The sequence below is a fragment of the Epargyreus clarus genome, unplaced genomic scaffold, assembly GCF_041222505.1.
Source record: "Epargyreus clarus isolate Ecla_fem2 unplaced genomic scaffold, WU_Ecla_fem_2.2 ptg000014l, whole genome shotgun sequence".
Classification (NCBI taxonomy): domain Eukaryota; kingdom Metazoa; phylum Arthropoda; class Insecta; order Lepidoptera; family Hesperiidae; genus Epargyreus; species Epargyreus clarus.
The window spans coordinates 11,348,093-11,375,599 of NW_027332222.1; the positions used below are offsets into that span (position 1 = coordinate 11,348,093).

The 27,507-nt window shown below is 34.4% G+C and overlaps 1 protein-coding gene across 1 annotated transcript; it reads right to left on the bottom strand.

Annotated features, from left to right (window-relative positions):
• Window positions 1–5,454: 5,454 nt before the first annotated feature.
• Window positions 5,455–26,286, bottom strand: LOC140747593 (uncharacterized). The gene is made up of 5 exons (XM_073080142.1): window positions 25,897–26,286; window positions 17,688–17,849; window positions 14,507–14,612; window positions 12,584–12,767; window positions 5,455–6,309 (listed from the first exon to the last, which is right to left on the bottom strand). The coding sequence occupies exons 2-5, from the start codon at window positions 17,836–17,838 to the stop codon at window positions 6,205–6,207; spliced, it is 546 nt and encodes a 181-aa protein (XP_072936243.1). The 5' UTR covers window positions 17,839–17,849; window positions 25,897–26,286; the 3' UTR covers window positions 5,455–6,204.
• Window positions 26,287–27,507: the final 1,221 nt, after the last annotated feature.

A 27,507-nucleotide genomic window follows, 5' to 3' on the forward strand; every position in this document is an offset into this window, starting at 1 on the left:
GTAATAGTAAGGAGACGTTTATTAATATAGATGAATACAGAAGGTGAACTAATGTCACATACAAAGAGTCAATATTAATATTATCATATTTACATGCATTAGCAGGGTATTCCCATAATTTCAAAACTGCCTGTTCTTAAACAATGATAGGTATATACAACATTCAACATGTGCCTATGTAGCACATAGTTAAATTATTATTTATGAAAGCGTACAGTTTTAAGTGTAGAAATGTTGTAGTATGTTGTATGTTGTAGTTTTTAAATGTAGAAAATGTAAATGAATTGGTGTATAGTCAGAGTGACTTATATGTCTGTCTAATAACAATTGTTTATATTATAACTAGCTGACCCGACAAACGTTGTGTTGCCATATAAATAAAAAAATGTTAAGGATGAACAACCCTTATCAGATTCTCAGACTTACTGAATATGCATATAAAGTTTGGTGAAAATGGGTAAAGCCGTTTCGGAGGAGTACGGTGACTAACACTGTGACACGAGAATTTTATATATCAGATAGGGCAATACTGTTATACTCTTTAAATAGAAATAGATAAATATGGCTAGCCTAAAGATGTTCATTGGCCGCAGTGACCACTAACCATCAGATGGACTGCAATCTCTAATACTATTTTAATCTTATAAAAACGATAAGGTGTCACAGTAGTTAAACAACGTAAAGTTCAGTCAACTTCCAAACTAGCGAAAACTATTTGATCAATACAAATCTGGTACTAAAACGGTTCGAAGGTTCGATCGATGATTGCAAAAAATGGTATTCTCAAATTTCAAGGGAAAGTTTCACATGGAACTTACTGTTGAAATATTGAAAGTTGAATAGTGTTATTGTCAAGGCTTAGTATTTGGAGTAAGCGGTCAATGTATCGAAATTGGCTTCAAGTTTGTTACATAACTGCAATAGTGCATACATAATTAGTTTAGTGCAATAACCTTATAAAGTTACGATTGAAACTAGATTTTGCGTGGGGTTTTCGTGTTTAGGCAAATATTATGTATATGTTACAGCCAAAGTGATAAATGGGGATATTATATATAATATCTAGCCATTATGTATAATAGCTATTTGATCACTTTGATTGTAACATATTAAATACGTAGATTACGTCTCTAACTATAAAATAGGGCATCCACTGCAAACTCATCTAGGATTTTGTAAAAGTTCCGTCAAAATCGGGTCAATCGATTCCAATATTACCCCGAACTGATGCAAGTCTTGAATTCGATTTTACTTATATTTTTTACAGTATCTTGTTATAGCGGCCATAATTATTATGGCCAAGTGCCAAAAAAAATTAAATTAATTTCCCAACAAAAGAAACAGTAAAATTTTCGGAACTTTCCGTTTACTAATAAACTATTTTTAAAATATATAATGTAAAATATACGGAACCTTCCAAGTGCGAGTTCGACTCGCACGTGGTCGATATTTAAGTAACTTATGTTAAATTTAAGCTATAAAGACAGCATTAAATCTCACTCGTATTCCAGGAGCATTATAATGACAACTTTACGACTCAAAAGTAATTTCGTGTTTGGACTCAAAAGCAATTACTTGTCTTATTACTATTTTCGTTTTATCGTTGAACTCAGGTTTTATTCAGGTACTACGATCTTAAACTTTTAATTTATTACTAAGAGTAAATTATACTTCACGTCAGGCCTCACATTTTTCAGAAAGTTAATTAATATGTGTCGTTTTTACGAGATATGTAATACAGAAGTGTAGCTATATATTTATTAAAGATACAATTTTTAATATATTTTTATATGCAACAAAGATAAGAAATGATTACTTATCTAATACAGTAAACATTTTATATATGTTTTTATTGAATTAATTGAGTTTATTCAATTTTACTGCAATTAGATAATGGAGTTAAATACTTAGTACCTACATAATGTAAATGATTTATTAAAGATTAAATTTTTAATATTTGTAATGTGCAATGTAGTGCAGTGTAACATTATTATTAATTTATATGTATCAAAATAAACACTTTAAAATTCCTCATGATTAATATTTTTTACGTATCGTCCAAAAAATCTGAGCATTCACTACTCCTATTTTATAACATAGGTACATACTTGTCTGCACAAAGAAAATGTAGGTTAAGAAAAAGTGTGAAATAAAGTCCCAGTTCATCCGGAGGCGGGCCAAAATAGCGTACTGCAGTATTCTTAGTTCACGGGTGTTTTATGTTACTGCCACCTACAACTAGACGAATTACACGCTATTACACTGGCAATTACCGAGTCTCGCTCTGGCTCTAACCTCTCTCTATCCATGAAGAGTTATTGTCTAAACCATGACCTTTTTAATAGCTACATTTATTTTACAGCTTACTCCCATATCCTTTCTATCTAAGGACGTCGATCTTCTTTTGACTCGGACGAACAGTTAAAGAGTAGCTTTTTTATTCGTTAACCCCTTCGGTCACTAATAAAAACTATTAGTGATCGAAGGTTAACCCTGAGAAATACAACGCGGGAGAATTTAATACAATAATGAATAGGCTCCTTTTAGGCAAGCGTGCGTGCATGCGTGCTCTAATAACTCATCATCACTCACCATCAGATGTTATCGAAGCCACACGAGTGCCTTATTTATTTTATATACATAGATTAAATTATTTGTTTAGTGTGTATTCTGAATATCTAATGCGCTACATAAGTATCGAATCACTTTATGGATGGAGAGCGCATTACTTTTTTATGTAATGTATTCGGCAAACGAGCATACACCCAGCGTAGTGCCTTTGAGTTATATAGTTATATGCCTTTGAGGGTACGCTTAATAATCAATCTTAGCTAAATTTTGCACTTTTGTTCCAAATGCCAAATTTCGAAGTTTGGTAGAGTGTTAGTTAAGTATAAATATAGATGTAGGTAATTAGTAATAGTAGTAAGGTAATTAAAGTCATAAAAGGCGTCACAACAACTTTTGAACATAATACATATATTCAATAATTAGAGACTACTTATTTTAGTTTAATTACAGTTACTTTCGAATGTTCGTTTTTGTTATCGTGTTAAAAATATCTAGAGCGAATTACAAAAATATCATATCGCAAGAACTGTTAAGTAAACTTAAAATTTTATCGTTTACGCAATACACTTAACTTGAAAACAACATTGTTACACGAACTTCAAGTTCATAATGCCGGCTCATTTGGGCTTTGTAACCTTTGCTACACGACAATCGCTAGGCACATCTTACAAGTTAATTGTCTCAAACAATATAATTAATGGCATCAACTCGAACCATATCGTTATTTCACCTTGACACATACGCCTTGTATCAAGTTGCGAAACTTTGATTTATTTTTCTTCATTATTTACGAGATACGCGTTAAAACTAACAGAACTGTCATATCTTTTGTGGTATCTGTAGCTTATGGTTTTTAAAAAGAGGACAGAATTACTGAAACCATAAACCATAACTATTATTAACTTAAAGGCCAAGGTGGAATGCGTCATGTTAAAGCCAAAAGATAACTGCCAACATTGCTAGTTTGGCAAAAGTGGGTATATTCATGCCGTGCCGAAAGTTGTCATTTTTGTGAATACGTATAATATGACTCACGTTTCAATGTATGTCACTATCTGGAAATAGAGCAGGCTGCTTGTAAGGGCCTATTCATATTAGCGTTCCATTTTTGTAGCTTTTTTGTGAATGCGGAGAGGTTACACTCCATATGTCACGTACAGTCGGCATAACAAGTTTGTACACACAATTTGCTATTTTTATAATATAATTTGCGCAATAATGTTGTTTTTGCTTTTCTTACAAAAAAAATACATGGACATTCTTGATAGTTAAGTCTAGTGTAGATAGTAGTACTTTTTAATTCGAAACGGGGAGTCCAAAATAAATAGTCGTCAATTTCTATATAATGCATTTATTTACACAGTTGTTTTTTAATTAAGCCGGAAGCTTATTATCAAATGTAAAGACTAAATTATAAATATTAATTAATAAACGTGTGCGTAATTTATTAAATTACTCTTTCTAATTAATGTTATACAATTGTATATAGCTTTGTTGCTTTCCATAGATATTGGAAAGTTATATATTTTATAGTAAGCACAATTAGTATTCATAGCTTAATTATAAATCATACCCAAATACAAAATCATAGTTACTAAATACCACCTTTACAGTGACCTTTATTAATGAATACATTATATCGACTCTACATGCATACTAAATATATCAATAGAATGTACACGGTACTAATAAATTCTTTCACTTTAGTATTAGGTACCTACCATAACTACTACCTAATTGTTACGTGCGTTACTAGTTCATCAATATTTTTGTGGTACTTCATTAGATAGTACGTACCGCCAGGTTAGTACGTACAGTTGGAACGACTGAAAGGCTCAAATTTTGCCATGCATAATAGCAAACTTGAGCTTTTTTTTTTAATTGTATAACACATCATACCCGTAATATGGATGAGTACATTCGATTGGTTTGGCAAAATATAATTGTAAAAATCATATAGATAGATATGTACACAAATATTACGGACCCTATGTCGGTACCACGGCAACGAATGGGGCGAATATTTTAATTTGTTGAACGTTCGATGAAGATATAAGTATTTGATATTACTCGTATATGTTCAAAATGTAATATCGAGCTTTTGAAGATGGAATGAATATGATATGGGATTATTAAATCATTCAGATTTTGCTTTTTTAATAAAAAATATAAACGTTTTATTCGGTCCATCAAAAAAGTCGGATACGACACCGAAACGCAAAAGCTGTTTTACGTTATAAATAACTATATTAGGTATATACATCTGTACGAGTAGTATACGTTCGACATAGTGTTATTAATAAAATCCATCTGAAAAGTAATATACAATAATATACAATAAGAAAACACTTTTCTTCGCGTGTCTTACATGTCTACTTACCTAATGGATTTCTCATTGTCAATAGAATTTCTGGGTGGTGTTCGTTTAATAACAAGGAAGGCCTCAAGCGATCTTATATTAAAATTTAGGTATATTTATGAGTAACGTTACGAAGTGGTGCTCTCTATAGGTACAAGTACCTAGATTTGATTAAATTTGACCTGGATCCGTAAGTGCCTTTTATGGCCCTTAAAATGTTTCACATATCATAATTATTCCCATATAATATTCTACACGTAAACTAGGAATACATATTTACAATATTTTCTTTTTTACTATAGGCAGAACCCTTTACACGAAGCTTACCTTACGCCTCATTGACTTATCAAATATACAAGTGGATGAATAATTGGTCAAACTCATTTCCCATTTGAGGAAGTGAGCGCTTTGAAATTGAATACTATCAAATTAAATATTATATTATCAGTGTAAGTATAACTATAACGGATTATACCGTATGGTTAAACGCATTTTTTATTGTTTTTTCATATAACTTTTATACTTATTTTTCATTGAAAATTTATACAATTAATAATTTACCGCATAATTTGCCGCAAATAGACATAACCAAATTCGAAGACTTATTTAAAGAAAAATTAACGATTCTTTATCGTACATTGTGACATTAATAAATGTCATTACGCTGTATCGTCACACTACACTGGTTTCATATATGTGCGCTAATTTCTTTGGTCATGTGTCGCACAGCACAAAAATTTGACAAAATGATTTCATCTTTATTTACATTACAATTTACTGTAGTCAATTGCTTATGCACAATGCACAAATCTCTAACAAGTCCCTACCATCTGTTTAATGTCTAGACATACCTTCATGTGATTTGCAGAAAATCTATATTTAACACTGTACTCAGTTTTAACGACTCAATAAAGCCACTAAAACTTTATCGGCAAACGTTCAGTAACCGTCCACAAGTAGCTACATACATAATAAAAGTAAAACATTGTCATCCCCAACTGTTCACTTCACCGCTTCCATCACTGCTAAGTAGTTCACTGTTCACTAATACACCAACTCCGTCACTGTACCGTTCGTGGCCATTCACAAGTATCTCACTAGAATCTGAGGGGGATGTCTAGGAAGAGCTTCATGTGCTCGCCGATGTCCGCGACGGAGCGGTCGTCGGGGTGCTAGCTGTCGTCCGTGGCGTCGTCGGCGTCGTCGTCCAGCGGCTGGCTGGTGAGCGCGGCCCAGAGCGGCGAGCGGGCGCCGAGCTGCGCCGAGCCCCGCCGCTAGCTGTCGCGCGCGCACGCCGCCGCCGTCGCCGCTGCCGCGCCCACCGCGCCCATCGCGCCGAACAATATCGCGCCTACCTCGCGGTCTGGGGTTATCTCCACCTAGTTCAAAGAAAAAATGATTAGTTTATTCTACTATGATTATATTCTTTTAAAATTGCATTGTTTATCTGAAGATATTTTTCACAACAAGTTTGTCTGTTGGTTTTTACAGAAGAAAGTTTTTCCTTAGCATCCCAAAAGAAGTGCTTATAACCTATGCTTATAACAAAAAATACACAGATATTTTCGAATAACATTAACGTTTCTTCGGTCGAATTATGGTTAATTAATATTATAAATCATTGAAATGATCGCTTTATTATCAGGATTCTTTTAAACAATTGCTTTGATTTGAAATACTTAATCATGCTTGCCATTATTTAAATTATCTTTATATTTTCATAACTAAAGTGTGGCGACCTCCCGCTATTCGACAAGAGATGGCGCCACGAGTATTCTGAATCACCCTATCGAAGTTTTCTAAATATCTGGTATATATACAAGTCATATCAGTTCAGCTGCCCATCAGGTTCATCACAGCGCATCAAGTCAACGCTTTCTGATCCTGATACAGCTTCTCTACGGTAATTCACGGACGGCTTGAGTAGCCATTACTCGCCCTCCTCACTTCGCTCCAACCTCAAGGCCTCGGTCCTCCCTCACATCACGACTCACCGCAGACAGAGGGCGTGCCGGGGCGCTTGTAAGCTAGGCGAAGATTACTGAAGTACGGAACATTGATGATATCGACCTCCGGTCTGAGCAGGGGGTCATGTGGCGACCTCCCGCTACTCGAAAAGATATGGCGCCACGAGTATTCTGAATCACGCTATCGAATTTTTTTTAATATCTGGTATATATACAAGTTCCGAACTGAGACTGTTCCCCGGGCATGATCACCAAGCCCGGCGGGAGATCTCCCTTGGCTAAAAAAGTGATATTGTTGGCATCGCGCGTGATCAAAATTGAGTAATCAATATTATTTATTTCTACGTATTGTATATGTCCGGTTGGAAACATATCTACTGAATATTTATCAGCGAGTTGTTAATTAGCGCTAAAAAGTTAGCCACGAGTTGCTAAATTTAGACTACAAGGCCTGTAAGCAAAATCAATATCATTAGACATACGAGTATTCTATGTTCATTCCCTAAACCTTAACTTAAACATAAGTGCGTTCTTATAATAGTTTACGACGGGGATTCAAATCTCAGAAGGGTCTTAATGGTATTACGTGTACTAAAACTCCTAATTTATTTAAGTGCGTAAGTGGTTATATAGATATAACAAAGGATAGCATACTGATTAAATATAGGATTTAAGCGTTACCCATATTATAATATATGATACTTTTTGGGGCGTTTGGAAAAAGTATAAAAGTTATTTTTTGTAAACTCAAATTTAGTTAATAAATCTACTTTTAAAATTGACCGAGTTCGTGCAACTAAGCCTCTGCACATGAAAAATATCAATATGCGCTCCTATTGAATAATATTTGGTTACTTTGGTGTTTTGTATCAAAAGGATTTATGATATAGCAAATATTTGCTGCGTAAACGCGAACGATACGGAAGCTTCTATCATCTATCACAGGGGTTCCCAATCTTTTGTAACCCGCGGCGCAGTTACAAGTTTAATATTCTTTCACGGCGCCCTGTGCCGTCCTTTTTTTTTTTGTCGAGGGGGAAACTTTCAAAAGGTACCCGACAACGTGGGAGCGACGCCGAGTTATGTGGGAAGCCCCCTTTTAGTCGCCTCTTACGACAGGCAGGGGATACCGTAGCCCTATTCTAGTCCCGGAACTACAGGGACAGCCCTGTGCCCTGTCCTAGCTAACTATTTGAAGAAGACAGTCGAAAGAAATAGGTAACTACAATAATAGTAGTTACCTTAGGTTGATCGAAACGAATTTAAAACACCACAATATGAAATTGTACAATACGTTATTATAAAATAATTTAAACGGAAAACAACAAGAAAGACTTGAGAAAAAACAAAAATTAAATACGATATGTATTCAGTCAAATCAATGTGAAGGGTGAGCTAAGTGATCTCCGCGCAGTTTTTCAAAGCGGGGAATATGACTTGACACTGCTATTCTCATTTCTTACTCCACATTGATCCTTAGCGATATTTGTTCTTTATCACAGCTACATCTGAAAACCCAGCTTCACATAGATATGATGTTGCAAACGGAATGAAAATTTTTAATGCTTTGGATGTTGAATTTGGATATTCATTTTGAATCGATAACCAATACGCCAATATCTGTGGTTACCAATAATTAGAGGATCGACTCACGGCGCCCCTCTTTACTTTCTACGGCGCACCAGGGCGCCGCGGCGCACACTTTGGGAACCCCTGATCTATCACATAAATTAAAAATGGCACGTATATTTTAGGTACATGTGTATACAGGTTGAATTTTTCAAATAGGCCTTCAGGGCCAAATCCGGATTAGCGAAAAATGCTGAAAGAAGTTACGAGGCCGATTTTGATAAAAACTAAAACTGCATTAAAAGTATCTTTTTCTCTAGCCGGGAATGGAACGAGTTCATTTTGAAATAAATATAGTTCAAAAAACTAAAAAACACGCTTTAATGATAAAATCAACTAAAAAGTAGAAAATAATTTTCAATCTAGGAATCAATTAAGGAACAGTAAATTGTATAATTGTAAAAAAGCATGGAGTGCTCCACTTATCAATTTTCGAAAAGCACCCCACACTTTTTCCACAATTATACAATTTACTGTTCCTTAATTGATTCCTAGATTGAAAATTATTTTTTACTTTTTAGTTGATTTTATCATAAAAGCGTGTTTTTTAGTTTTTTGAACTATATTTATTTTATTAATTTTTAGTATTTGTTGTTATGGCGACCATCATTATGCATCGTCTGTAAAAAAATCAAGTGTCTATCTATTACGGTTTAAGAGATAAAGCCCTGTGACTCACGAACAGACAGCGGAGGGTTTCGTTTTATCCTTTGAGTACGGAATCCTAAAAATCATTCTACAAGATGGCATTATAGACATGTTTCAGTACATTTGAGTTATAGGGAAATAACATTATCTATTATTTTCCAAAGCTAGAAATCAATCTAGTAACTTTGCCTGAACGCTCCATAAGGCGCTTTCTTTCGCCTCGAAAATTGTTAATCCTGAGGATATTGATAAGGACAATAGTACAAAATTATTAAAATCGTGTATTGTCATCGGTTTTTGATAATTCTTCAAAATTTTGAATTAAACTGAACGTTCAAAGTGGATAGAAATCGGGCTCAAAGATTCCGTTACTGTTACGTACATACATATATACAAACATACAACCCAAGCTAATAAAAGCGTGTTAAAAAAATACACCCTCTATATTACTACACTATTTGATAGTGTCGCTTATAAGGATCAAATTCTGGGAAGTAATGTTATGTAACAAATTTATTTTAAAAATTCACCCAGTATATTATATACATACAATTTTCTGGATTGTAATGTCTAACTCAAAAAGTCATAATCTCGAACTTGTAAGTTAGCCAATTGATCGCAGAGCGGCTGCATTGATGAAGAACGACATTGCGCACTGATTGGGGAACATTTGATTTCCTTTGTGTTCCGCTAGAACTTGAACTATTTAACTTACTCAATAGCTTTGATCTCAAATCGTTTCTTGGACATAGCCATTTGTAAGATTTAAGTTGCCGGCTTGTATTGTAAGAAATGTAGTAGATATATTTCAGAGCTTATTCGTTAAAATTATTGATACTCAGAGGTCAATGAACGAAAATATGAATGATTAAATTGTATTGCCATACAGTTTGATATAGTATTTATATATTGCAGCGTTATATTATATGAAAAACTAAATAGTGTTATTTCACTACAACCATAGATTAGTAAAGATTACTCACTCCTAACAAGAAAATGTACCCAGTTTTGAGAATTTAAATAATTGCGTAAAAAAGTTTTGCCAGGTCTCCGTGCTAAAATGTCCCTAAAATATTTGAAATACTTATTTATTTATTATGCAAATTACGCAGTATTAGTTATTCATTCGTAAATTTTCTCTAAAAATGTTTTTATTTCTCAAGAATTCAAAAAAAGAACTTACTATAATAAGCCATTTGCGGCTTCATTCAATTTCAAGGCGGCGAAGTATCTTTACTAATCTATGACTACAACAAATAAAATGTAAAAAAACACTATAATTTTAATGTCGAACTCTACATAGACGTCTAGCCTATACTGTACATACATAATATGTTTCTTTTTTTTAAATACATAATGGATATTTAAAAAAAAGAAATAAATTAGGTTATTTAATGTCAAATGGAGAGCAAAATTCACAAATAGTGTATTATAAAGCAGGTCGACCTATTCATACATCGCGTACTCTTAAAGTCTTATATCGTTGTACAGATATAATTCTAAATCCCAGAGGCGTGTAGAGAGTTAGAGAATCGGTAAGCAAATAATATCCCTGTAGTTCCGGGATAAGAATAGGGCTATCGTATCCCCTGCCTGTCGTAAGAGGCGACTAAAAGGGGGCTTCTGGGGTCGTGAGTACTCGTGAGTGGCAAGAGTGGGAGCTCGAACCACCCGGCCAACGGCTCCGGAAAGGACGGCGGTATGTGTGGTAGCATACCGTCGTACGCACCAGACGGTGCGGCGAGCGGTAAGCTCACCTGGGCGGAGCCCGATGGGGCAACACGCTAAGAGGACTCCGGTTGCGTTCCTTTGGAGATCCTGGAGTCCTCAACGCAGCGCCGAGGATGGCCACCGGGGGGGTTTTAGTGCGGTAAGAGTCCCACATAACCCTGTGTCTCTCCCACGGCACCGGGCACCTTTTGAAGATTTCCCCCTCGTGAAAAAAAAAAGCAAAAAAAAGACGCAAATAATAATACTAGATTTTAACCGGAATTTGTTTGTTTTTTTTTTCAAATATTTTACTCAAAATATCAATTTGTAACATGCTAATTTGCAAAATGCCAAAACATATTGTATTTTTATAGATACACGAATTCATTACGTCAAGGTTATTATTAACGAATTGTGAATTACATACAATATACCTACACTGAATTCATTTTAGATATACTACGAAGAGATTAACTCTGTCTCTTAAAATTCGAAATAATTAATAATAAAAAGAATTCACCGAGGGATAAAATCAGTTGGATGCAAAAGACCTAACACAGATTCTGTTCAAAGTAAGAAAATAAAAAGAACAAAGAGAATACATTAAATATACTTCTGTGTACCTGTTGCCTGGCACAAAGGAAGACGTGCTTCGTTCTCATAAAGTTTTATATTCCATAATTCACAAGAGAATAAAATACTAGGTCTCTTGTAAGGTTGTATTTGCCTCCACCTGTACCGTTATTTGTAATCAAATGTTAAGTCAAAGATCCACTTTTATTATGTTCGGAGGTAAAATTTTCATATGTATAAATTGTAATATGGAATTCAAAGACGTGTTTTTCTAATTTAATGATATTGATTAAAATTACTATGGATTTCATTTTCTTAACTAGGGCCCAAATCCCTCAATCACTAGGAGGATAGAAAACTCATCCTATACTCCTAGAATTTTTTTATTTATTTCATTTCCTAAGTTTTTGTACACAGAAATCGTAAGAATGCAAATATTAAAGTACAAAACATTGCTTATTTCAAAATGAAATTTCTTCCAGCAACTTAATAACCTCCTTGTTAAGTGGAAAAATATACAAACGGTGCAGAAAATTAGCAATGATTTTAAATGTGCAGAAATTCTAGCAGCAATGTAAATAATGGTAACATTGTCTCTTGTTATTTGAGAAAACGTGTTCAGCGCGGAATTGCGGAGGGGTCGACATGCAAAGTAGATTTAAGTAATGCATACTATTAGTGTGTTTTTAGTAGAGTAGTTAAATATTTACATTTGAGATTATGACAGAAAAGAAAACCCTTCATGGTCTATTTTTCTGTCATAGGTACTAACACAAAGTATCGTGAGACCTGATATTGTGGTAGATACTTATACCTAACATTCGTATATTAAGTGCAATATGCTTACTGATGCGTAAAGACTTTTGGCGTGGATATATGCAATGTAATGTTAAGTTTAATCTGCAGCCCTATCTTTATAAAACAAAAAATCTAACTAATGAAGACAAAACATGAATTGTTCCTGGTGTCTACGTTGCAATATAATGCCATATACTTTAAAACCAGAATGCAGAAGAGAAAATGAATCTGTAGCTATGAGCATGTACATTGTATAGCCAAGCAAGTGGTAGTTACTTTCTAAGTTAGCACACAAAAGGCTAAAAATAAAGAAGTTCACTCTCGTTACTTGAGACAGCGTGGTCTGCTCAGGGTCTGAGCGCTCCTCCAGCACGGTGTCCAGCTCGAGCGAGGGTGGCGGGCGAGGAGACCGCACCAGGCTCACGGCGCGAGGTCTGCACTTCACGGGTGAGAGACGCACCACGGACAGCTCGCCGCGGTCCAACTCACAATTGCGTCTTCTTGCACGTTCCCTACACAAGGAATCACAAAAATATTTGTCTTTCTTTAATTAAATTATCTTTGGAGATATAAAATGATTGCTGCTAATACTGTGATAACAGTTCTCAAGTTTATACCCCGTGTACGGAGTATGGGCAATAATAATTTAACTACACATTTAAATTGTCGGCAATGTCGTCACAAAAATATTAGGTAGAAAAGGACTGCATTAATAAATATAATTCGTTTTAAAATTATTTTTGCCTTCTTTGATATTATTTGTGACCTATATCGTTCAAGAATCAATGCAAAAACCATACGAATTAAATAACAAGACTTTTTTAAGTAATTTATAACGTTTAAGTATTTTGTAACTCGGATTTCGACATGTCTTAAAGTGGCATGTGTAATGGTAGCAAAAAGATATTTTGAAGGTGGCCTTGTCAGTTCATTAATGATGTTTTTGATTAATTTCAAATCTCATAAGTAGAGCTCATAAACATATTTTTTTTACATTCTATATGAATGGAAGAATAATAAGATTTGCGCATGGATAAAATGCTTTAAGTCCTACCTACAAACTCCAATTTCGCGAAGCGGTTCAACCTAATTAATAACCAATAATTGAAATTGTAAATCTAATTAGTAGGTTCCTAATTAGAATCATAATTACTTCTATCGATTTAGATCAACAACAGGTTGTGTAAAATAAACATACATGTAAATGGCGGGGTTCAAACATACTCGTAATTAGGTAAACGAATACTGGATTTTTCTAATAGGTATTAAAAAACAACATATCTGCATTTTTTTAACTTAACTTAATTGTTTAATCTAGCTACGCTAAGTAGGTTTATCTTTTAATTTTAAAATATCAAGATACCCTTAAGATTAGTTATGTTATTTCCCTGTATAGTTTACGGCACGTACAGTGTGTACATACTTCATTTCAATATATTTTTGCATTAACATTTATTTGACTTAACCTACTGCTTTCCACATTACTTGCTTTTATTTCTGTGATTGTTTACATACTTAACTGTTCGCAATAAAAACTTAAAATTATAACTAATCCTTTAACTAAAATAAAGTTAAACGTTACTTAGTTTACAAATTACGCACGATAGCACGACATTATTACGGCTATTTTCAGATCGAGCAACATTCAAAGACTTTGTAACTTAATTGTAAAATGTAGCTTTACAGACCGCACCGTTTATTATTAAGTGGGGTAGCTTACTAAATCTCCTTTATCTTTTAATTTCAAGTTTGTATTAAATATGGAACTTTAATAAATTTATGAAATCGTCTAATTTAAATCGTTATGATTCATAATGACACCTTATATTCAAAGTACTTTTATTTTTTTCGAGTAAAACTTTCCTGAAATTACCGTAATTAGTTCAGTTTCAAGATTGGTTAATACAAACACATACCACCGTTTTTAATTAGGCTCTTTATATTTTTGTACGCTACAAAAATTATAAAAGAATGTGTAAGAAAAGTATTGTTAGTAAATTTTATAAGAGTACTATTTTTATAAGAGAACAGTGGCAAACTGGCAGGCAGCAACAGATAGACATCTGTGACTAACTCCATATAAACCTTCTGAGAATAACATGGACTCATGTATAATCAATTCGCCATCCACACCTTTCCTCGAAATGCAAATTTATTTACTCTAGAAATAGGTACGGTGGTTCTCAATCTAACAACACAGGCTCTACCACCTTCCAAACACTAATAGATGGTAAGGAATGTCATGCGTTACCTGGCTAACTTTGCTCTTCTTCTTAGGCAACATATCACCGTTAAAGCCAACAGCGGGAATCCAAATATGCAGGACACAATCGGAACAACTATAGACTCGGGTGTCACTGAAACAAAAGCATTACGTATTTATTTGGGTACTTTCGTGGATAAAACAACGATTACGACACAAAATTTAGCACAAAGAAAAATAGTAAATATCTCAGAGCGTTTGGTATTTGTGCCCTTTGATCCTATATTTCATGACAAACTGTGCGTAAAAATGTAACCAATAACCTACATGGGCTTAATATTTATGTACGAGTATATCCCCCGATAGCTAAGAAGACAGATGTAGTTGTGACAGAAGCAGAATGAACACACATTCACGTTGCTAATTGCCCACGGGTAATTAGGTTAATGTATTTATTACGTTTTGAATGGGGTGTTACTTTGTTCAGGACGTCTATGTTACAGCCATTCGTCAGTTCATTTATTCAGAAGCGTTAAGACCATTATATACATGACCATGACTAAACTAGTCATGGTCATGTATGTGTGTGTATACAGTATATTCACCATATAATGCGAATAATGTGAACTTTTAAAAACATAATGAAGACTCGGGAATGATGCATTTACTGTTGAAATACGTCATATGTAAATAACATGGACTCGAACCTGGGTCTCTAGGACTAAAGGCCAGTTATATACATATTATCACCGCTTATCTTCATTCCCTTAATTCCCGTTCGTTATTAGGACACACTATCATAAACTAATTACAGGACGTGGTAACTGATAAAGAAAACTATCCCAAAGTCGTCATCCTTTAGAAACTTTGGTCTCATATTTTTCTGCTTGTATTTTCGTTCCTTTTCCATTTACCGGGGCAAACTGGACATTACTTAATCAGTGAAAGTACTATATTACCATGTACTACATGCTTGGAGTGGCTCGCTTAGGTCAGCGTAAATCTAAATTACTCTTTCTGTACTAGGAGGTCATTTAGTAGGAATATTGGGATATGGAAAATGGAGATAGAATGTTTGTTTTTTATAGTACTTAGTAGCAAACGAGCTCACAGTTCATCTGATGTCACAACAGCCGCCTATGGGCAATTGTAATCAATCCCAGATAGATTAGAGTCCAATCTGAGGTCGGCCACAAACATGTTGCTATGCCTGTGGACCAACTTCGTACGTTTCGCGGAAGTATCCCTTCCATAGTATTGACTAACATCAATATTAACCAGCAATAGGAGTGGCAGTGGTGCCTGCGGAATCAAACCAGGAAGTGCTCTACAAACTTAAACCCTGGCAATGGCTATTTTGCCGTATTTGCCGACATTTCTCTAATAGGATATACGCTTGGTTCGGCTCGCAGGTCAACGTAAATCTATTAGTCTTACCCACTAGAGTAGCTGGCCACTTAAAACCAATATATGACCGAGATATAAGAGCCGAACATTAACTGAATAACGGCTATTTCGTAATATTTGCCAACATTTCTCTAGAGCCAACTCCACTGTAAAACCGAGCGAGATTAAATTTAATAATTAATGATACGATACAATATAATTGCTCTTTATTGTGCAGCAAATAAATGTTTTATAGTATCATAGGTATAACGATATTGCACAAAAGGCGGCTTTATCGCTAAATCGATAGCCATCTGTACCAGACGACCGTATGACAAAAATGTTGAGTCCCTCTCAAGTAAGAGACAGTAAGACTGAATAAGATTTGTTCGATTCGGAAATAGTACAAATGGTACTCAATTTCAACTTTATCGGTTCAGTAATTTCGGAGAAAATTGTCAGTGACAGACGTCCGGAATATATTATTTGTTTGACGAATGAAACTCTAATAAAACAGCATATAAAGAATCGTATAATAATCTAGAATGAATATAAATCTAATACACTTTTGTCTGTGTAAGTACTAAAATAACGTAAAATACTAAAAGAACTACCACACAAAGTACACATTGAACGGAACCGATATGCATAACTCCTTAACTATTTAAATAGTAAAAACGATTTCAGACTGATGCACTCAGCGGCAAATGTACGCGGATAGATTTACATTCAAACTGCGGGTCCCAAACTAAAACAAAATTTTGCAGTCGCCAAAATAAATAAATGGTAGAGAATAAAATTGCAGAGAGAAATAAGTAAAATGGCAAAAGTGAATAAAATTGAAGAAAATTTTGATGAATAGTGAGCAAGATTGTTAGAAAACTTCACATTAAAAATAGAAAAAGTGTAGAAAAATTCACAGCAGTACTACTACAACAGTTATTCTAGTTTTCATGAATATTGAAAATGTACTGAATGATATTCGCATTGTTGGAGCAGATTGAGATCTGGGACAACGTTATATATCGTGTAAAATGACAAAAACCTTTTAAATTTTCATGTAAAATAAAAATTCGAAGCCTACATTATAATAATATTACGTAAGCAGCTATCTAAGTTAAATTATTTTCTCATTTATCAAACCACATCAAGTTTATCCATTTTCTTACGAGTATCTGCTAAGTAACGTAAGTAAGGTAACTTTCTTAAGAACTATAAAAGTGGCTATTAGCACTTCATTATCTAATGAGCACTTTAGACTTGTGGATAGTTCGTACGTTTAGAAAAAGTCATCTGCATTTTAAGTAGTTTTACGGTAGCGAAACCCTTTTTGTTATGGGACTTTATAATGGCATGGGTATTAAGGATTTAATTAGGTCTTAAAACAGATATTCTTAGGTATGGCGTTTGGGTTTCGACACTCTGTGATAGACCTCTCTCGTTACTTATATTGCAACCATTGGTGGAGGTCCAAAGGTAGAGGCGTAAATAAGTACGTGGAGGTCAGGTAAGGGCTACCCCTTATAGTTACATAACCGTAGGCGTAGGCATAACCGTAGCATACACGTAAGTGTACGGTTATGCGTTATTATATATATTATCTTGCGGTTATTCCGCCTTACGTGTATGCTAGGGTTATGCAAAGGCGGGAAGAACTTGAATATATAGACTCTGAAATTTGTCAGCCCAAAAGACACAAAAAGCGTCCCTGTTCGAATAATTTATCTTTGCTTGGCTATGTTAAGGGGGGTTCGGAACTCCTAACCTTCTTCCTAACCCCTTATATACGCTAATGACCGTAAGAACATATATGTGAACGGAATTACTTAATTGTGAAACTCACCAGTAGGATAGACGATGATGGTGGGTCGTTTGTTCCCGTTGGCGCTGGGCTTGGCGACCGGGATGGCATTGCTGGTGGACGTCGTGGTGCTGGAGGTCGCCGTGAACCGTTCCAGGATCCTCGTGGAGTTTACTGGGTTGGTGCGGGTCATTTTGCTCCCATCTAAAACCATGATAGACTTAGTATCCACTAGTAAAAGATTATTGATGTATCAAATACATACAAAAATCAAATACAGTTAGAATTCCACTACTGTGAAAATTGAAAACTTAATGACCTATGTATGTGACCATCAAATCATAAATAAAAAAATGGTTACTATAAAATCTACTATCTCAAATTGTTCTAGGTCCACCTTATATCTGAACGATGATTTAGGTATTTAAGAATAGGTATAGTCCGCGTAAAACTGCTAGTCCGCTCTGAATATGTAGAAACGAATCGCGTCGCCGTAGTAAATTGTATGACTACACCTGCTCGCAACAACTTCAGAGCGGACTAGCAGTTTGGCGCGGAGTATACAGATGTGTGTTTCTATTTTAATTTATGATATCGGTTTTGGTATTTCTATATAGAAATAGCGGTTACAATAAAGTTATATACGGATATGTCATATCTATACGATAAATAAATCTATATTGCAAATTTAATAATGTTGAAAGCGTAAAAGTATGAAATGAGGCTGACATAAAATGCTACAAAAACCGATCTCTTCAACGAATATGAAACACGTTGATGCCAAATTTTAATTCAGTTACACGGATTGTGGCCATATCGAGCACTTTGACCTATTAATATAATCGAAATATCCCCATAACACGTGCTCGTCTCGAGGCAAACATAATAAGGTAATACGAAGATACAATGTTAGCTTTACGTTTCAGTGTACTTACGTGTCTGTCTGAATAATTAATATTTGTCCAATTAACTGTTCTTGAGCCTAAAAGGATCTTATTTAATACATAGTTTAAATTTACCAGCGACTAATTAGAATACTGAAAATGCGAACCGTATAAGATGTGAGGGACTCCAAGTGTTCATAAAGAAATAATTAATTACAACTACGTATTTCTTAGAAAAACAACTTTAATTTATATCTGTGAGCAACACATTAATAGGGAGTTATTATTCATATGTTATGCTGCAGGGATTCACGTACGTTATTTGTTATCAATTATCTTTTTTCTTTTGTTGACGAGGGGGAAACCTTCAAAAGGTACCCAGTGCTGTGGGAGCGACATGAGGTTATGTGGGATTTTTACCGCACTAAAACCCTCCTGGTAACCGTCCTCGACGCTGCGATGAGGACTCCGGGATCCGGGATATGTATTTCTTCCTTGATTGGGAACTTACACGTCTATTCCCAGCATTTGTACCATTTAACGCAGGTTGACTTATATATCTATAATTAATGTTATATAACAATTGAATTTACCTATATTGAAATAAATGATTTGATTTGATTTGACCTGTAAGCTATGTTAACCGAATATTAATAAAATTAGCGTTTATACGCGTTTATACAAATGCTTATGCATTTGTAAGATTTTGTAGTGACTAAAACTCGGCCGTGTTCTTTGTAACGCGTATAAATAAAAGAAATAAAACAAGGAGTTACGTGGGTACTTTCATATCGTGGTTTGTCTCCAAGGAAATTACACCTGTCTGTCGGACCATGGTGAAGGGGATGCGTGTCTCAAGTGAAACCAATTTTTCTCGGCAGACGCGCCACGAACTAATAATACGGGTATAACGCTCGGTGTGTTGTTATTTTTGTCTTATTGTTTTTCCTATAATAACCTTAAGCTTAGATCGTATCTACCAGACGGCGTCATGACGTGTTATGATGTAATTACGTAATTCTTACTAAGTTTTTGAGTGGAATAAAAACATATAGGAATGGGTTTAATAATACGATATTGAGATTTGATAGACTTGCACCCAAAGCAACATAACATTAAAAACATTTCATTTACTTTGTAATATAGTACACTAGAATAGAATTGAAAATAAGGATTGATATCAGCAAATAGGCAAGTTGTAAGGCCTTGGATCTGATTAAGGCTAGCTTTTCAATTTCTATAAATTATAAAAAAGCTTTTTCCAAGTCGGCTCTGGCTTATCTTCGAAACTACAGATCTAATTTGGGCGAGAGTATCTCTAAAAATACTTTATAAAGCATAACATGGGCTGATGGGTTGTGTTATCTCGAAAACCTCAAAAGGTTCTATAAAAATTAAAATACCGTGTACAGGGGTACATACCGTTGGGAGCGTACGGCTCGATATAAATAATTCCATCGTCATTATTTATTTTTCTACGCTTTGAAATGGGAATTACCATCTTTATCTTTGCTCTTATACATTTTCGCAGGGTTCATAAAATTTAAATAAGTAAATTAAAACTTGTTAGTTAAATCGTAAAGGGTACTATTATAGATAATAGAATATGTATAGAAGTAAGTATTTATAAGCAGGGTCTGATTGGTATGACCTTCAGCACAGGTGACATTTAAAAATCGAATTCAGAATTAAAATCACTTAAATTTGCTCATCATGCTTTAAATGTAAACGTAAATTTCGAAAGAATCCATGTTTCATTATGTTCGAAACTTTCTCCCTTTGGCAACGTGGTTATGGCTTGGTAAATAGATCATTACAATATAAACTGAATATAAAGGTACACTATGATTTATGGTTTCTAGACAAGGTTTATTTAGAAGATATCAAAATTAACTAGGCACCCATAAAACTTGGTCAAGCGAAAGTTATGTTAACAAAAAAATATTTCGCTCGTGATAGGCCCTGCCAAAACTCCTGGCGATGAAGCCGACGACATAGTCATAAATATCGGGGAAAAAATAAAATTTTACAACCTGAGTCTTCGTGAAGTCTCTTCAAGTCGTAAGTAAGTACATCTGAGATTGTAACCTCGTTTATAGACAGAACTGATGAAATTTGAAGGAAATAATTTAAATTTTACACTTATTTGATGATGAAAACTCTAGACTTCATATTGTTGTTATGTTGTGTGTTAACTAAAGTCTAGTCAATATTACGTTTAGTGCAATGCAAATATACTACGAAAATAAACATTTAAAGGTGAGATTTTTAGAATCGGTTACATTTAGGTAGATTTATAATTATTTATTACAATAAAATATTTAATAAGGTAACTAAGGTAACTTAGGTAACTCTCATAAATATGTAAGAAATAAGATTCTCATTATCTTATATATAAAATTCTCGTGTCACAATGTTAGTTACCGTATTCCTCCGAAACGGCTTTACCGATTTTCACCAAATGTTATATGCATATTCAGTAGGTCTGAGAATCGGCTACTATCTATTTTTCATACTTCTAAGTGATAAGGGTTGTTCACCCTTAACTTTTTTTATTTATATGGGCAACACAAGGTTTGCCGGGTCAGCTACTCATATATATTAATCTACTAATATGTAGTTGCCTACCGCGGTGGACTATGGCCGAAGTCCCTCTCGGGAAACCTGTCTCCAGCAGTAGTATAATGTAATAGATTGCGATGGGTTGATGACGATATTATTGTCCTAACTTTTTTGTGTGTACCGGAAGGGTGTTGAATCCTGTACAGGAGGTGCGTTTTTGTCGCAAAACAGATGTAGCATTGTTGGTTGGTCGTTGGCAGTCTAAGACCTAAGTCTATTTTTTTATAATACAGGAGTATTAGACGAGCATGCCTTCCACCTGATCGTAAGTGACTGCTGCCTCCCATGGACATCCGTCAACCCCATATAAGATTAGATATTCATACCTAAGGTCGGCCACAGATGCGCCGCCACCCCTGTGGACTAAGCTTGAACGCCTCGAAAAAGTATGTCTCTTGCAACACCCTTCAAACCATAACACAGTAACGCTTAACACTACCATTATTAGGCAGAAATAGGAGTGGCGGTGGTGCCGTCTGAGTCGAACCACAAATGTTTCTACCATCTTCCAAACTATTACTACTGTGTTCTACTTCTTCTTCCTAAAAATGTCTTTAAACATATATTTGTAAGGCTATATATGTATACTCAATGAATATTTCAATTTTAAGAATTCTTTTACCGAATTAAACGTCTGTATAAATTTACTGAAACCACGACGATTCACCATTGGTTTTGCTCTCATTCTTGTGTCAACCGCCCAAATTGAATATTTTACCATTTTTAACAAGGTAGCTACGACTTTTATTGTACAATAAAATATTCCAGTACACTGGAATATAAATCTTAATTACGTATCTGTCTGTAATTTCAGAATGAAAAATGGAAAATAAGTTTAACAGGAAAATAGTATAGGTTTTGGATGGGGCTCTTACGTGAAGATAGATTATAATGTAACTTACTTTTACGTCTAAAATGAGTGAAGCTCGTGCGTAAAAATTAATTAATGCGTCTGGGACCAAGCGACGATGTTCATATTTTAATAAATCAAGTAAATGGAGTCAAAATTCCGGGCGAAACAATGTTAAATGTTATGTACACCTGTATTCCTATATGTAGTCAAATTAATGTGAGCAAGACGATGTCGTAAGTTACAGGCAAATTCATTACTTGAAGCAAGCCACAGCCAATAGGCTGTTCTCGAAGAATCCCTAGACATACGTACGTAGAGTTAATAAAAATAAAGTTTATTGAACGAGGTTTTATTCCAATTCGCTGCCTTATCATGAAAAGGGTTGCTTTGTTAGCTCTTTCAATACGAAGCCAAAGGCCGTGATACGCGCGTGATATTTGTTATTGAATTCGTGGTTTGTATTCTGTACACTTATCACTTATCCTACCTACGTAATATATAGCTATGCTACATGTCATAGTTAATCAGAAAGTTATAGGGTCATTTTTTATTCTATGTCGATATCCACATTGAAAATCTATTAAACGTTTATAGTGTAAAAAAAATTAACAAAAAAATACAAGCGATTTCTATGTCACTACAAAGTAAAAAATAATTGAAATAAATGTTGGTTTACTACATATTTGTGAAGTCGGCGTTCAATATATTTCGTTGGATAACGAAACAGCGTGTCTAATATTATGGCTGTTGTATTTACATGGGTGGAGGAGTTCCCCTCATTTTCTCCAGAACCCATCGATGGATCCTAACCATATTTAAGTGGGACCAACTTCCAGCTCGTCTCTACACAATAAAAAAAGAATTATTAAAATCGGTCCACTAACCGCGGAGTAATTCGTGTGCATACATAAAAAAAATATATATACCGGCCGAATTGATAACCACTTCCTTTTTGAAGTCGATTAAAAACAGATTCTTTAAAAAAGTAATGATATAAGATATGGGTACGTAAGGTATATTGAAGTATATTTAACACAATTATCGTTTTAATAATTGTCATAAGTTTGGTATAATAGGATATTTCCATGTGTTAGTGCTTTAATATAAATGCATTTATAGGCAATATGATATTCATATTGTACGACTCGCATTCAAAGCATAGTGTGGGAGTGCTCTAATATAGATGTCTTTTAATTATTTAGACATAAAATTATTTCTGTGGTCCAAATTGCAAATGGAATTTATATTAACTGAGATGTTAAATGGAATAATATATTTATTGTCAACTACATAGTAAACCTAATAGAAATACAAAAAATATTAATAAAATAGTTATTAAAAATAAATTAAATATAATAAGCTTCATCCAAATTGCGGTACTTTGGTAGAGTGCCCAAAACGCTGGCGACATTACCTCGTTGAATAGCTAACCTAATTCTTTGCCCGAGGTAAGCGCCAGCCCTTTGGTCGTGGGTGCACTCGATCAGATGTTAAATAATTAGAACTCAGAAATTATAGTATTGGTAGAATATAGCATAACATATTTAGGTTCGATTTTCCTTCATATAATATTACAAATAACGCTATTGAAATCTTGTAGAGAGGAGGTTTGGGATGAGTGAGTGGCCCCACGATTGATGTCACACGCAATGGATTAATCATCTTGTCGTATAAGTTTCCATTCAGCCTTCGGATAAGCCTTATTGATTTTGATGGTGGTACTTATGAATGTTCAGAAGTTCATGAGTTTTCCTCTTTTCAGATTATATGTAAGTATAATATAGAGATGTCTTCATCATGGACACTTTGTACACCACCTGAATAAATTAATAAAGACATGGAATTCCATTGGAATTCATAATAAATATGCGTACATATATCTTGTACTTTAGTGCATGTAGGTACAATGTGCTATAATGATTGGCAAGTGCAAGTCGAACTCGCACCCGACGGGTTCTGTACCACCAATTGTTTTTGTATTTGTTATTATAGCAGCCATTGAAGTACATGCATTGTGAAAATTTGAACTGTCTACTTATTACCTGTACATACTTCGTTAAAATTCCAAGTGTCTACTTACTACGGTTCAGGAGATAGAGCCCTGTGACAGACGGACAGACAGCGGAGGCTTAGTTAATAGGGTTCCGTTTTTACCCTTAATAAGGAACCCTAAAAATGAGGTAAATCAGTAATTTTAATAATTTTCAATATGACACGTTAATCGTGTACTTTTGTTGTCGGAATTATTGATCATTTATAATTTGTGAGAGAATATTGTTCAAAAATGAGCGATAAACACGTGTTACATATGTGCTGAATTGAATTGGGTTTAAATGACAGAATAACAAGAACATTATTTTTACACGTCATAGTAGATAAATCATTTTATTTATTCTCCTACATTGTTTCAGTTGATCTGTCTTTTTAATTAAAAGTGGGCAAAGGATATTTTTTATCACACACATTTTAATTTGATCGTTACATATGCTACAGCACCAAAGAAGTTTTCTTCAACCGCACGTAGAGGTTACCCGCACTCATTTTTAATTATAGTCCTTACGATAATTTACGAAGCAATTTTCACAATTTTTTTTCCTGCGTCAGGCATCCTTTTTGGGCTTTTCTAAATAATATATTTGTTCTGCGTCAGGCATCCTTTTTAACATTTTCAAAATAATATACTTATTTACTAATAATAAACATCAAGCTGTAAGAACTTTCACTACAAGTTGTTTTTCATAGGTTTTTTATAGAATTAACTGAAATTTGGTGACTTCCAAAGGTGTGACGTTCGGGTACCCTTCGGTCACACTCAAAGGGAATATACCCTTGTCATCCTCTGAATAAGCTGCCTTTCTTTTGTTCTCAGGGTTTTTATTTACTATAGATTATTTATATGCGAAAAAAATGGGATAATTGATTCTACATTAACTATACATACGTAATCGTTAAATGAAATATAGCTAAAACGAAATTAGAATTAATATTCAATTGTAATTAAACGATTTTAAATTGTATGTATTTTCGTAATTAAAACAATTAATAATAATTTCTGACAACTTTCATAAAAAATCATATGTAACCTTAAATAAAAATTTAGAAAGATTAACTTTAATGTACAAGGGTTAGTTAAAACATTATCCGTCGACGTTCAAAGGGTTAAAGAGGTTCAATAAAAACAGGCACATTAAAAAAAGGGTCGCCGTGTAGAGGCGTGGAAGCCGACCACAAATCACGTCAACGGATGGCTGGTGTTGTGGAATATTATGGCCAAGCACGAACATTAATGACTGAGAGGGTGGCGATTACATTAGATATACATTTGGGTAATAAATAAGCCACTTAACGTTTGTTTTCTTTCTTAAAGTATTCCCAAGGAAGCTAAAATAATCGTAACTCTACGGAAACTTTGTCACGCAAGGGGAAATGTAAAAGCTCTGTGAATAAGGAATAACAATGGTTACTTTAGGTGCTTCTTAGGAAATTTGTGATAAATTATATAAAATTTATATAATGTGGAACACCACTGAAAATGGGTTTCTTTCTGCTTGCTGCTATAGTTCGGCATGGAAGGTATTGTGACTTGATATTTTCATATTTAAAACTTAAGAGAGTTGGTTGATATAAATTAATGTATTTAATTATAAACATTGTAGAGGGATTAATTAGAATAAAATAGGAGAATTAAACAAATGATGGGTGTAATTTGACACTGGTACTAGTAGTTTGAAAATATTTATATTTTTTTCATTTTCATTGTTACACAAAACAAAGTATTTATTTGTGAAGATACACATCAAAATAGAATTTCATATCTTGTTGATAAATACTATTTCATATCCATTTGCAATTTCAAACTGTTTTATCTAACGTGTCATTTTGGCGGACTCACCGATGCGACCCGCGCCGTGCACTTCAAAACCAGGTTTTGCAATTAAAAGATCATCGATACACGTATGACGAGCGTTAATACATATTTTCTAAAACCCAAATGATACTCAATTCGTCGTATATATGAATAAGTTAGGTTGGTTTATTTAGAACTTAGTTGAACAGATTCGCGCGTCGTGCTACGCTCGTAGCGGCGCGAAGCGGGCGTCCCGTAGGTCGCCACCGGTAAACTGGAGTTCTGGAGCTCTGGATACGACGGAACTGAGACAAGGGCCCTCGGTGCATTTCGTCCGGCGACCCGAATACTCGAGCTCTATTAATACCATCGCAAACCTCCGAGTTCGACTGATTCCACATTTTCACTAAAACTTTGGCAATCGAAGTGGCTGGCATGCGATTTCATGCGAAACATTGATTTCAAGAATTTCATTATCACTGCCATTTACGGTCTGAAATGTAACTGGAATTAACTGAACTTAAATAAAATTTAAGTAAAGTAAAAGATCTAGTTATATACAATTAATGTATTGTGTCTTGTATCTAATTACGAAATACCTATCTTATTTTAAAATTTATAAGGTTGTTTAACTTGATGTTGTACGAGGCATGGTTTTGTTAAAGTGTATATATAATTTTACGACTATATAAGTGTACAATGTTTTCTAAAAATAGCACATGCTGTAAAGAATCAATATACTACGAAGAATATTTTACGTAGCGAGTAACCTGGCTACATGTAGATCAATATTGCAACAAAACTAAACAAAGGCGAGCGCCCAGCTGCCCCGTACTCATTCAAGTTGGCAATTTCTTAATAATAATGAACTGAAGCATGAAGTTGTAACACCTTTTTCTAGCTTCAGACTGTGTTAAGAATACATAATATGGCTAGATTTTATTGTTGAAAAACTAGAAGTTAATAATTTTGAAACGGTTTTATTTTAAGAAATTATTCTGAAGGTGGTAGAACTCTTCGGGTTTTGACTCCGTAGCCACCACCTCTATACCTATTTCTGCTTAATAACATTAGTGCTATGCTGGGTTCTGGTTTCAAGGGTATTTGTGATCGATCTTAGGTGTGGCTCTAATCTTATCTGAGGTAGATTACAGATGTCCGAGGGCAACAGTGGCCGCTTACCATCAGATGGAGAACATACATGCTCATTTACTACATCTTTTTTGTAAAAATATATTTTATTTCTATATACGAAACGCAATTTCGTTGTGCGGATTTCAGCGTCCCAAGCTGACAGCCCGGGTTTATATCCAAGTCTTCGGATCTCTAATTTTTTGATTACATCACGCTGAGCAAGTGCGGATTGGTGGTTTTTACGCATTGTTGACAACTTTAAGGAAAAGTTTTAGACGTGTTGATTTCGGCACGAAGTTTTCCTGCGTTAATCTAACTGGTAATTAATTTGTACGCAACATATTACGTCAGAAAATGTGGGAGATTAGCATTAGAGACTAAAAGTGTAAAAAGCTGAAAATATAATAGGGCTGCCACTGCTTTATTATAAGACAAGTGTTCACAAATTATTTACCACTTATTTTAACTATCTATGAACATGATGTGGTTACATGCCACGGAATCCTCAGAAGGAAGTGTCAG